General features: G+C 34.2%; 1 protein-coding gene across 1 annotated transcript; it reads right to left on the reverse strand.

The window, feature by feature from the left end:
* Nucleotides 1–11,122: 11,122 nt before the first annotated feature.
* On the reverse strand, nucleotides 11,123–12,067 carry LOC137028157 (beta-1,3-galactosyltransferase 1-like). Its single transcript, XM_067396925.1, has one exon. It carries the CDS (start codon nucleotides 12,065–12,067, stop codon nucleotides 11,123–11,125), a length of 945 nt encoding a protein of 314 aa, XP_067253026.1.
* Between the last annotated feature and the right edge of the window lie 1,478 nt (nucleotides 12,068–13,545).

The following is a 13,545-nucleotide window of genomic DNA, read 5'->3' on the forward strand; positions in this document are numbered from 1 at the left end:
AATAACAATGCAAAGTAGTAGTAACTTAAAAAAAAAAAAAAAAAAAAACACATCTACAATGAGAAAAGATGATGTGCCAGGACCCTCTCAGCCATCCATTCAGTATGAGAAGGCTGCAATAGGGAGAGATTTTCAACAGAGTCAGGGTGAGACAGAGCCAGAGGAGTTAGAACTTGTGTTCAGAGCTTAAATTTGACTCTGATACCACTGATAGTGAAAGCAGAGAATCTGATATATTATATTAAAAGAAGTTAGACTACTGTAACAGTTGACATAAAAGTAACACTTTAAATATTGAATGATTAGGTTAAAGATGGAATACAAATGTTCTGATATAGTGAGAAATGATGTAGGATAAAAAAAAGGGCAAAGAAAGTTGTGCCTAACAGAAATTTGACTTACAGACAGAGTCAGCCCAGTGTTCACCCTTATCCGTATTGCTGAAACCGAGGGTCTAAAATGGGAAACAGATTTTAAATGCACTAGGAACTATAAGAAAAGTAACTAAAGTTTTAAAACTAGTAATATTGTCATTAAATAAAAAAAATTAAAAATGGATTCTGAAAAGAGTTAGAGAAAGTAAGATGCCAGCAAAAATATCAAAAGCCAAGAGTGTTAAAACTGGCAATTTTCAGAGAATTTTCAGAGCCCAGATAAAGAGTTGGAAAAAGACCAAAGTAACAGTGGGATTTTAACCCACGGAGTTCAATGACGAACAAAATAGTGTACAAGAAAGTATATTGGAATTAAAATTGTAAATATAACTGTGGTTAGTTATATTTTAATTGTCAGTAAATCAGTAAGAGTTAATAAAAGTTAAGAAAAGGATTTAAAAACCAAATCAACAGAAGACACTAAAAATAAATAACTTACATTAGTAGATTTGTTGGACAATGAGAAAATTTCATGGATATAATAGGAAAAGTGCCGTATTGTATATAGGTGATACGAGAAAAGGCTACAAAACAAGCTGTATAGCCTAATATATTGCAAATCTAAGGCTACTGAATAAAAAAGGAAATAATGACTATACAGCTGGGGGAAAAAAATGCTAATGTAATAGAGTAACTTAAAACTTAAAGTGATTAGAAGTCTGATTAAGTTTAGAGAAAAAAAAATATAATAATAATAATAATAAGATTGAGAGAAAAAAACTGAAGCAACTTGAGAATGATTGACTACAGGAAAACTTTGCTACTAGGTAAGAAAGAATATGATTTTTATTTTTCCATTTAAATAAAACATTGAATTATTATTACTGTTATTACGGGATATACAATTTATTAGCAGTAAGAAATTGTAAGAGATTTTGTGATTAAAAAGCAATACAGTAATTTTTATACAACAGTTGAGTTACATAAAACTACCCAGCACGTTGGGCAAACATTTAACCCAACCACTGGGTTAAAACAACCCAATTGCTGGGTTTGTCCATTTTCAACCCAACTTGGGTTGTAAATTAAGAGTTTATTGAGGGAAAAGTCATAGTTAATCATTTATATATGTGTTCCCTATACTGAAGTGTTACCAAAATAATGTAATGTATTGTTAACCCATAAAGCTAAGTAGATATTTGTTTGATAATTAATCTGCTATGTCATGTTTATGACAGGTTATGATGTTTTGCTAATGTCAAGTTGTCATGACAAAGACACTGACAGGTTATGATGTGTTGGTTTATGTCAAGTTGTCGTAACAAAGACATCTCAAACAATGTCATCTTTGCATTAAAAATGACATAATTGAGCAAATGACACTTAATGACGGTTGTCATAAACATTCATAAAACCTCCTTCATATTCATGACATGTCTCATGTCAAGATTATGAAGGTGTCATGTCATTCTTATGCACACCCCTTCAAGTAAAGTGTTACCCAATATATTTACGTGGGTTACGTGGTTAATGGATTTTTAGACTGACAGTCACTGGGGTTGCACGAGTGCACTCTCAGTGCTGGGTCGCACCAGGAAGGGAATTTGTTGTAAAGCCTGTGCCAAACCGATACGTGGATGATCCACTGAAGCAGCCGGAAGAAACAGAGAGAGATAGAGAGAGAAAGAATGGATTGCCAGAATGAAATTTTTACAAACATAACAAAAGCATTTGTCATTTTAAATTCAGTAGAAGGGATAGTGACTGCTTTTGTTCTGACCACAAAACAGTTGTAGTATATTTTAGGGAAATAAAGAGAAATTTTGAATATTGATTAACTGAAATAATTTAATTCAAGTATTAAGATATGCACCAGAAGAATGGAAATGCTAAAAAGCTGTTCATATCCTACTGATAAAAGATGTGATGAATGTTTTTAATTTTGCAGCCATTATTTAGCAAACTAAAAATGACCAATTTCTTAATGCAAAGTGAGGTCTGAATAAAGTTACAGAGCTTAACCATTTTAAAATTTGAAAAGAACTAAAAGTTTGGATAGTTGACAAAAAAACTGTTGGATTATTAGAACATTTCCTCTGATATGAAGGGAATTTGTTCATTGCTATGGAAAAAACAATGTGATAGAAGATATTTAACAAAATTATGAATAAGATAAGGACAAATTTTAAAGTTCGTCAAGACAACTAGTCAGAAAGATTTTAGGACTAAGAATAATTTAATCATAAAATGAAATGCATACTGTCAACAAACAGAAAAAGAGAAAGACAGGTAGGTTAATAATACCTGTTAAACTAGTTAACTAAACAAATAAGATGCACAAATGTGTTGGGAAGGTATTAGAATATACAGTATTTACTGTGATGATTCAGTTAAAAGTATAACCAGGGTTCAGAGAGGAACTAAAGGTTAAACCACTGATAATGCCTGAAAACTGCTGAAAAGTTGAATATTTTAGAAGGAGCCATTGAGGTAAAAAAAGAGCCTTATGTGTGTCTGCCAGGAATGTAGGATGAGTTATCCTCAAAGTAATAATGACCCAGAGACTAAGTGAGCACATGGATGACTTATGGTCCGGGATACAGTGGAATACAATGTGATGAATGTGCGGAAAACATTCATCAGAAGTAACTTGCTGGTATATGTGGTAGGCATAGAATTTGGGGCATGGACCTATGATGATTTGACCAGTAAAGGCAAAATTGAAGGGACAAAGGTGTAGAATCAGAAACAGCTGGGTATTTCTAGCGTCGTATCTGTAATCATAACTTATTGACATAAATATGAATGACATACAAAGCAAGGGGCTGCTTGTTTTGTCCCAGGTGATTTGGGAGAAATCTAGATAGCCTGAAACCTTGCTTTAAAGGTGCCCTAGATTATGTTTTTAAAAGATGTAATATAAGTCTAAGGTGTCCCCTGAATGTGTCTGAAGTTTCAGCTCAAAATACCCCATAGATTTTTTTTTATTAATTATTTTAACTGCCTATTTTGGGGCATCATTATAAACGCGCCGATTTTATGCTGCGGCCCCTTTAAATCCCGTGCTCTCCACCCACAGAACTCGCGCTCGCCTTAAACAGTGCCTTAAAGTTTACACAGCTAATATAACCCTCAAAATGGATCTTTACAAAGTGTTCGTCATGCATGCCTCGGATTATGTGAGTTTTGTATACTGTTATATTGCTTACTTCTGATTTTGAATGAATTTGAGGCTGTGCTCCGTGGCTAACGGCTAATGCTACACTGTTGGAGAGATTTATAAAGAATGAAGTTGTTTATGGGTTATACAGACTGCAAGTGTTTAAAAATGAAAATAGTGACGGCTCTCTTGTCTCCGTGAATACAGTAATAACCGATGGTAACTTTAACCACACTTAACAGTACATCAGCAACATGCTAACGCAACATTTAGAAAGAGAATTTACAAATATCACTAAAAATATCATGTTATCATGTCAGTTATTATTGCTCCATCTGCCATTTTTCGCTATTGTTCTTGCTTACCTAGTCTGATGATTTGATTGTGCACATCCAGACGTTAATACTGGCTGCCCTTGTCTAATGCCTTTCATAATGTTGGGAACATGGGCTGGCATATGCAAATATTGGGGGCGTACACCCCGACTGTTACGTAACAGTCGGTGTTATGTTGAGATTCGCCTGTTCTTCGGAGGTCTTTTGAACAAATGAGATTTATATAAGGAGGAGGAAACAGTGGAGTTTGAGACTCACTGTAAGTCATTTCCATGTACTGAACTCTTGTTATTTGACTATGCCAAGATAAATTCAATTTTTCATTCGAGGGCACCTTTAAAGATGGCAAAATGTTTCAACCAGAAAACTGGTTAATGGGAACAATTGCTAAAAGCTATTTAGAATATAGCAAAATAATGCATAAATTAATCTCCCAAGAAGGGGAGAATGTGATGAAACATTATTATGCTTTATTAATTTTGACAAATTGGACAAAATTAAGTGAATAGCAGAGCTGAGTTTTTTGTGGCACTTGCTGAATAAAAGTATTCATTTCTTTAATTTCTTTTAAAAAAAAATAAAAAAATTCTTACTGACCCCAAACTATTGAACGGTAGTGTATAATGCTACAGAAGCTTTGTATTTCAGATAAATGCTGTTCTTTTGAACTTTCTATTCATCAAGGAATCCTGAAAAAAAAAAAAGTACACAACTGTTTTCAACATTGAAAATAATCATAAATGTTTCTTGAGCAGCAAATCAGCATATTAGAATGATTTCTGAAGGATCATGTGACACTGAAGACTGGAGTAACGATGCTGAAAATTCAGCTTTGCATCACAGGAATAAATTACTTTGTCAAATATATTTAAATAGAAAACAGTTATTTTAAATTGTAATAATATTTCACAATATTACTGTTTTTACTGTATTTTTAATTAAATAAATGTAGCCTTGGTGAGCAGACGAAACTTCTTTTAAAAACATTAAAAATCTTAGTGGTTTCAAACTTTTGGACTGTACTGTATATTTGTTTAAAAGCTGGAATAAATTTGGAAAAGGGAAAGAGAAGTTAAACACTATAGCAACATTGGTCAGACTTGCTAAATTTTAAAAAGAACATGTATGACAAAATAAATATACTAAAGTGTACGAATGTAATAAACAGAGACAAATCCTAAAAATCATAAAACAGTTAAGATTATACTGCTTCTTTGGTGATATTGAAACAAACGTTTTAAAACTATTAATTGTGAAGTAATTAAGTAGAAGAATATTCTAGCATAAGAAAATTAATGAAGAGATAGTGCTGATATAAAACAGTAAGATAATGCATGGGCAGGATAATATTACCTTGTGCTTGTAGTAAGAGTTAGAAATTAAAATGATTTTCTAAATAAATTCATAAACAACATAATAAAAATAATTGAAAAAATATGCCAACACTTAAATATAAAATGAATGTTAATATTAGTGGAATACTTCATGGTTGAGAAGAAATGTATGTGACAGAAGTATATGGATAGTATATATTATTTGAGAAGAAAACATTTTTGTGCACAGAATTTAAAATGTGACAATTTGTAGAAACCTAGAAAGTGTAATATTAATCAATGGATAAGGACGTTATAGCATAGAGCATATGGGCCAATAATATTTAGAGAGAGTCATCTAAAAAAATAGATGATGGAAATTAAGGAAAATTTATGCCTCACTATCTATTATATTAGATTGTAATATATTCTCATATGCAGAAAGAAGATAAAGAGAAGATTTGGACTATAATGACTGAAAAGAAAGAAACTGGATGAGGATGGTCAAACTGAGAAAGCAGCCAAAACTATAGTTAATTATTAATGTTATAATAGCATACAACACACTTAAATTAGTAATTGAAAATCAGCTCATTATAAATAAGATGTGTTAGTAGACATATTGTAGTATTTGAAATGACAAGTCATTTTGCTGTGATGGATGCAGAGTTTGAATACCAGTGTCTGAACACAGCAAGAGAACAGATAAGGTGGACAAACAAGCTCTCATTAGAAACCAAGAGCACTGAACACCTTGAGTGAGTATGAAAACCATGGAAGAAGGGGGCAGAAGTAGCGTAAGGATTCCTATATAGTTTGTATATGCTTCTTATTCAGTTATAAGACTACGATAGCAAGCAATAATAGCACTGCATCCAGCAGTACTAAGACCTTAGCTGGGGTCAGTGAAATCCTTTAGGAAATCCTGGATCTCAGGAGAGCTTTAGGGGGAGAACCCTTGACAAGACAATTTAATTGCTGGGGTGTGTTGAGGATTACAAAAGTATAAGATGCCATTAAATAATGATCTACCAAAGGATGAACCTTATAATGGGGATTTATGTAAACATTTATTATAAGAAATTACTTTATTAAAAGTATGATTTACGCTTTAAATACTTGAAAGCCATTGTGTGAACTAGAGACATTATTGGCTTCAGTTGATTTTGAAATATAGTATTAGAAGCGGCTGTTGGCACTTGGTGTAATAACAATTAGATTCTTTTTTTATGTGTAAAAATAGCATATTTCCTTAGTGTAAAGTCACTACATATAGTATATTTAGGAAGTTAAAATATGTATTATGGTAGTTGAATATGAAACTTTATGAATGTAGTAAAAGTTATTTGATACATTTGCAAATTTAAAAATGAAAGGCTTAAATTATGGTAAATTTTAAGCTTGACAATGGAAACCTTATTGCAACAAACTGATTTATTGATATAGAATATATAATTTATGTTTGAACATAATTCACAAATATATCAGAAAGACTACTGTTAATACAAAGGATTAATTACTGGATTGTTTTGAAAATAATGAATGTACTAAATGAATAATGAATGAACTAGACAAACCATTTTGTAATGTATTATTTGTAATGTTAATATTTACCCAGAGAAATATTTCACCCAGAGTTTGGCAATTAGATATTTACAAACTGATGGATAAGGAAAATTGTGCACTTTTTGAATTCGTTGAATGTATGGGGAATTTTAATTTGTAGCTGGAGCAAGAAATTTGGCTTATACTTGAAAATCAAGCAGAGCACAAAGTTTTGCGCTTAAACGATACTGTATAGAGAAATATAATTGATTATTAAAATTATGGGAACCAGAAAACTGGGTGAAATGTTACCTGAATGTTTTACTAACCACTGTTTAAGAATTATGAACAAATGTTCATGCTACTGTTAAAATTTGAAGTGAACAACGTTTGTGTGCCACAACTATGCTTGAACTATGCTTTAATGAGTCAGGATAATTGCATGAAGGGGGTGTTGTATTACATATTAAGAAAATGCAATTACCCTGCCTCCTTGGTAAGATTTTGGATGTCTGTTGCTACACATTTGGCCAATGTATTAAATATTAGGCATTGCTTACAATATTATTGTTATTTATATTTGTTTGTTTCTAAGAAATGGATTATACTGTATGGCCAGAGATGTACAGTTATTGTTTGTGCCTGTCCATGAGGAGGAGGAGCAGAACTGGACTGCAGCACACAGAAGAGTTGATTGCCTCTTCGGATACTGATACACCAGTACCCCCGACGCCTAGAAGCCCACAGCTGAGGACAAGAAACCCCAAGCTGAAGATGGGAAGCCCAGAGCGGACTACACCTTTGGCTCAAGAGTGATTACTGTATTTTATACTTTAATGATGAAGTTTTATTTGCCTTTACATTTTTGTTTATTATAAAAGTAACCAATTAAAAGAAATTTAATTTATTACAAAAGCTGCCTACCTTAGCTTGATTTATAGTGTTAAGACTTTGAATAAGAACGTACCACAGAGGAGTCTTCTGACCAAATTGTAAGTAATTTAAAATGCTTATAATTTAGGCCAGACTCGACTTACTTTACCTAACCTGAGAATAAGAAATAATAAGGTTAAAAAGGTGTTAAGATCAAAATACACACCGTAAAACAAAATCCAAGGCCCTTCCTGAGTTCTGTGCCTTCACTGGCTGTGACACAGTATCTGCATTTGCAACCAGGGGCATGAAGATAGCATGGGTTACCTGGAACAGACTGGGGTTGGTTGGACCCAAGCATTTGGAGACCATTGTCAACTCTTCCACAACCAAGCCAGACCATCCTTGAAATCTTAAGCTGTGGCTGCAAGAAAGGCTGGCAGTCAGCACTGCAAACTAAGGTTAAGCTTCCTTAAACTTAACAGCTCTGTGTCAATGTAGAGGAGACTGTGCAGAAGACTGAAGAATAGGTTCAACAACAACAACAAAACAAACTGTTTCTTTGAAATACGTCTTTGTGTATGGCATTCTTTTATGTTGCTAAGGTCCTATTGAATATTCTACTCTTTACAGTCACTGTATTGTCAGGGTTTATTAACAAAAGGATTAAGCTTTTGAAACTCTACACAACATGCATTCATCACGCATGATATTATAAAGTCTACCGTAGGTTCTCAGATACTGGGATTTCCTTCTCACATCATTGAATTCACCATTAACTATATTCACCTGAACAGTTTATGATGTTTTATATGGCTGTTCAAGTGTACCGAAATTTCATGCTTTTATATAAAAAAAGTAAACATTTCACCTCAAATTTTGCACATATCACTTGGACTGTTGATATATTGATCTTTTAAACAACGTATTTACAAGAACAAATGCATAACACAAAAAAGTCAATTCTTAATAAAATTATTAATTTATCTTTTTAGACTGATTTAACACCTTCCCTAATTGCGGTCTTATTCCCTGGATTCTTAAACGGGTTATTATTAGCAGTAACAGGCTAGTAGTAGTATGAACGGGTCAATACAATAAGCAAACAAGACATCTTAAGAGCAAATTACACATGGAATTAACCATGTAAACTAACTTAGAATTAAGGCTTTTTCGTATTTTGACCAAAATTCTGACGTAGGCTAGTACATGTCCGCAAAATCCGCCATTTTCCCATAAATTCTCACATTTTTTAGTTCAATATTAGTTCAAAGCGCTTCTAAAGCCCGCTACTAAAGCCAGACCACATGTTTGTTCATTAGCCTACTAATGCACACTGTAAAGTAAGCCTACGACAAAGTGCATATGAATCAAACTCTCGAAATGAGGAAAATAAACTTACCTGCTTACATCAGCTGCGGTGGCGAACAGCTCTGAATCACGTAGCTATGATACCTGAGGGATGCGTTTCACTCCCCTGCCGTTTCGACAACACAACAGCACATCAACATAAATATCCAATAAAGTATACCAATCGATTGTTATGCCAGCAAACAGGAGCCTCCATCTGTTTAAACCCACACAACAGGTGTTTCCTCACCCCTGGCCACACCCGCGATTAAATATCTCCTCCACCTCAGTCTCCTTTTCATTTGTCAAGGTGGGACTCCTGGCTAGTTCTTTTAAATACGTAATTTAAGTGTAAATATGAATTTCTTTAAATTATAATGGGATAGGCTATACTTCGATCACTTTATGGCCTTAAAAAAAATCGCATTTTTCGATTTTTCGAAAAAAAAAAAAAAAAAATTAGCTAAATTTTACATTTAAATCATTTACTTACTTTTTTCTTGACAGCTTGTAAGATATCATTTGTTTTGTTTTTGTTTGTTTTTTTTTGGGGGGGGGGGGGGGGGGTTCAGATAAAAAAAAAAACTAGTATGGTATTTGAAATTATATTTGAGCATCAAATTATGTTCATCATTATTAGCGCAATCTTAACAGAATAATCAGTTGTCAGTAAATATTTATTTTCGTTATCAACAACCATTAGATTAGATAAAGTCCTGTTTGTTTAGCAGAGCTCTGCTGCCTTCTAGAGGCTTTAGAGCAATAGCTGACTCTGAAGGTAGTATGTTGTTCCTCTCTCTCTGTGTGTGTGTGTGTGTGTGTGTGTGTGTGTGTGTGTGTGTGTGTACAGGTTTATATTACATTGTGGCCAAATGGTCCCCATAAGGATAGTTGAAATCACCTATTGTGGGGACCAGTCAGCAGTCCCCATGGGGGAAATGGATTAACAAACATACTAAATGATGTTTTTTTTTGTTTTTTTTTGAAAATGTAAAGATGCCAAAAAGTTTTCTGTGATGGGTATGTTTAGGGGTAGGGTTACGGGATAGAATATACAGTTTGTACAGTAACCATTACATCTATGGAGAGTCCCTACAAGTATAGTGAACCAGACATGTGAGTGTTTACAGGTTTAATTAACTGTACTATTTCAAATGAGTACATTATTTCATATATCAGACTTCACCAGGTTGAAGGGTTAGTTCACCCAAAAATGAAAATTCATTAATTACTCACCTTAAAGCTGCTGTCCGCAACTTTTTTTGTGTTCAAAATTTACAAAAATTATATAATGGGAATGTACAACATGAATCCATTTTGTTTTATCCTTAATCATTATGGTACACTTATAATAAGTGTTTATATTCGGACTATTTCAGACCGGACTGGTACGACTCGCGGCAGAGTATCACAGTAACTGCGTGACTCGCCATAGACATGTATACACGGAGAAAAGTAGCTCCGGCTACAATGTTCTTCCGCAAGACGCGTGCAGTTCTGTTTATTAACCGCTAGAGGGCCAAAAATCGTTTCAAACCCGTAAGACTTTTGTTTATCTTCCGAACGCAAATGAAAATCATTTTAATGTCCCTCCATTGACAGTTTACGCAACTACCACTTTCAAGCCCCAGAAAGGCAGTAAAGACATTAATGTGACTCCAGTGCTTTAACCTCAATTTTATGAAGTGACGCGAGTGCTTTGTTTGCACAAAAAACATAATTTACCACATTTACAAAATATTAATCTCCAATGCACATTCATGAAAACATCACGACGCATACGTGTTGTGTTGATCCAAGAGCAGACGTTGTGTGAATGAAGTGGTAAATGTTATTTGCGCATAAAAAGTCTTTACAGGTCTTGCTGTTTTTATTTATTTTTATTTTATTTTATTTATATTCTAGAAGAAGAAATTGGCATATTTACATTTCTAACATATATATTTTTATGCACTTAAAAAAAAAGGCCTGAATGAAATAGTATTTATTTACATAAGATGTTGTAAAGACAATGTTGTTTTACATTTCAAATTCATAGGGACAGTGTGTCATTCAGGATGCAAATGATTCAAACAATTGTCACAAGCGCACACACACAGCTATCAGGTAAAACAAACAGGTTGCTTTTGTAAAATTAATTAAACTGAACATTCATGTAGATATTTTGCATTCTCAGCAAGGTTTGCTGGATGAGTGGATATCCGTCCAAAAGGAAATCAGCTGAGTCAGGCTTTCTGTAAGTATTGCTATCAGTTTAGAATAGTAACAGCGATTGAATTGTGGCGGTGGTCTGACTACAAACTGCCCGATATTTGGCGGTTTCTTAGGGGTAATTCCCAAACGCTTCAAGCACATGCCCAGATATGCGTCCTCAATAAAAATAGGTCTGATATGCATTGATGTTTGTAGGATCTTCTCTGGCAAGTCCATAGAAAAGATATAACACATTCCCAGAGGATACGGAGGATATCTGGATTTAGGATACACATCGTGAGGGACATAAAACTTGTTGGATGGATCTCTCAAGACACTGTTTCCAAACATAACTAGGCCGGTAATGTAGTTATGTTGTAGTTTTTTCAGATTCACAAGCATTTTTATTAGGTTGTTCATGTTGAGCAGCACGTCAGCGTCCACTTTCACCGCGTAGGAAGCCTGTTGACACTTTCTGCTGAGCCATTCCATCATCACCATGGTTTTGATGGTCAGATTCCTGTAGGAATCCTGGAAGTTGCTCTGCAGAAGGTCTTGGTACTGCTGGCTCTCATTCTGGAGTTTCTCCTGCAGCATTTCGTTTCCACTTCGCGAGCCCAGAAGAAACAGAACCAGCGCCACTCTGTCCCGGACGAGCTCCTCGCTGCCCCATGTAATCCTGATGGCATTACGTGCCTCGAAGTTCTCCGGAGCCACAGGAACGATAACCACCACAAAGGGCTTTTGTTGTTCACATTTCTCTGGTTGGTCGAGGATAAATCTATAATTTTGAGGGTAAGCAACATGGTAGTTCCCAAGTTTTCTCGCCACCTTCCTTTTTTCGAGGGTAGTAGCAGTGAAATACAGCAATAAAACATTAAGTAGGATGAGGAGACTAACAAGTAGCCAACTCTTACAGAACATCTGAACGAGGCTGGGGAAAAAATTAAACGTTTCAGAGTCAGTCAAGTTTCAAAAGACATGAGGGTGAGTACATGATGACTGAACTATCTTTTTAAATTTAAGTGGGTCCATTGTTGCACAGTTGATAAAATGCAAAAACACTGTGCTTCTCTGAGGGAAACAAGCAAATGTGTTTGACCACTGCGCTTAGAGCCTCTAAGGCTTTTCAGCAAAATCGTATTAAATTTCCCTGATGCAAATTCAGTACACTTTCTCCCCTCTAAAAATCTGAGATGCCATTTACTCCAATATGCTTAAAGCCATACAAAATCAAATCTGTAAAATGTTTGCACATACCTGATCTTTCCTTGAGAGTAAGAACAGTCGTTGTATCCAGATTGTGCCTCCTCTTGTTTAGTTTTTTTTCCTGACCTATTGGACCTTGTGAGGCTGTCAAGTGTCACAGGGAGCTTGCGAAAAATCGTTTTGCTACTCAAAAGGATCATGTTACACCCTTCTCTCAAACATTCTCCTCCATCAGAACGTGTTTTCCATTGTTTCTGATGCCAACTGGCACTGAAAAATGGCAATTAGCATCTTGAAATAACTCCTAATATTTCAGATGGCTCTAAATATAGTGTTTTTAATGTCTAAATGTCTTGAAGATCTATGGCATTATAATAGTCTGGAAGCTGCTATCTCACCACCAACATTATTTGCATGACATGCAAAAGACTAGATGAAGGTTCCAATTTGACCTTGTCAACAATTGAGTATTAAAGTACTGAAAGCAACGACCATCAAATAAAATTAACCTTTTCTCTTAAATCGCTGTTGCTGTGTGATTTGTGGACTGGCTGATGGTCCTAAATAGTGACATCAGTATTGTTTTTTTATTTGAAACATTTATATTTAAAATTGTATTCTAGATATTTATAGTCAACCATAAAAAATTTAAGTGTAATAAAATAAATTGAGATTCTGTTACAAATAAGTCCTATACATAAGAGACATTTACAGATACCACAAAAAAATGACATTTTTACAAAATTATTTAATACTTTAATAAATTGAAATGTAAAATCAGAATGACAGCCTCTGTTATAAGGAAGTACACTACTGTAAACACAATTTTGTACCTGGATGCAATTTTATATGCAACATATGGAATATTCTAGAATGTGTGTCTCTTGAAATAATAATTTAAAATATTTTATGTGTGTGTGATACACATGCACAGCACACACACATAGACATACATCATACATATGTGACCCGATCTGGCCAAATGAGTTGGAAGTCGCAACGTTCTATTTTAAGATATGGGCCGATAATGTGGAAAACAATGAAAAAAATCGATTTTTTTTTTCTTTAATTTCAAAGAACAGACTTTCAAAAATAATCTCCCAAAGTTTCGTAGTCCAGATAATTGAGTAAAGGTATTTAAATGGCTATTAAATTTGACATTACTAAATTAGCTGGAAATGAACTTCTCAACT

This window comes from Chanodichthys erythropterus, chromosome 10, assembly GCF_024489055.1.
Source record: "Chanodichthys erythropterus isolate Z2021 chromosome 10, ASM2448905v1, whole genome shotgun sequence".
In the NCBI taxonomy this organism is placed as follows: domain Eukaryota; kingdom Metazoa; phylum Chordata; class Actinopteri; order Cypriniformes; family Xenocyprididae; genus Chanodichthys; species Chanodichthys erythropterus.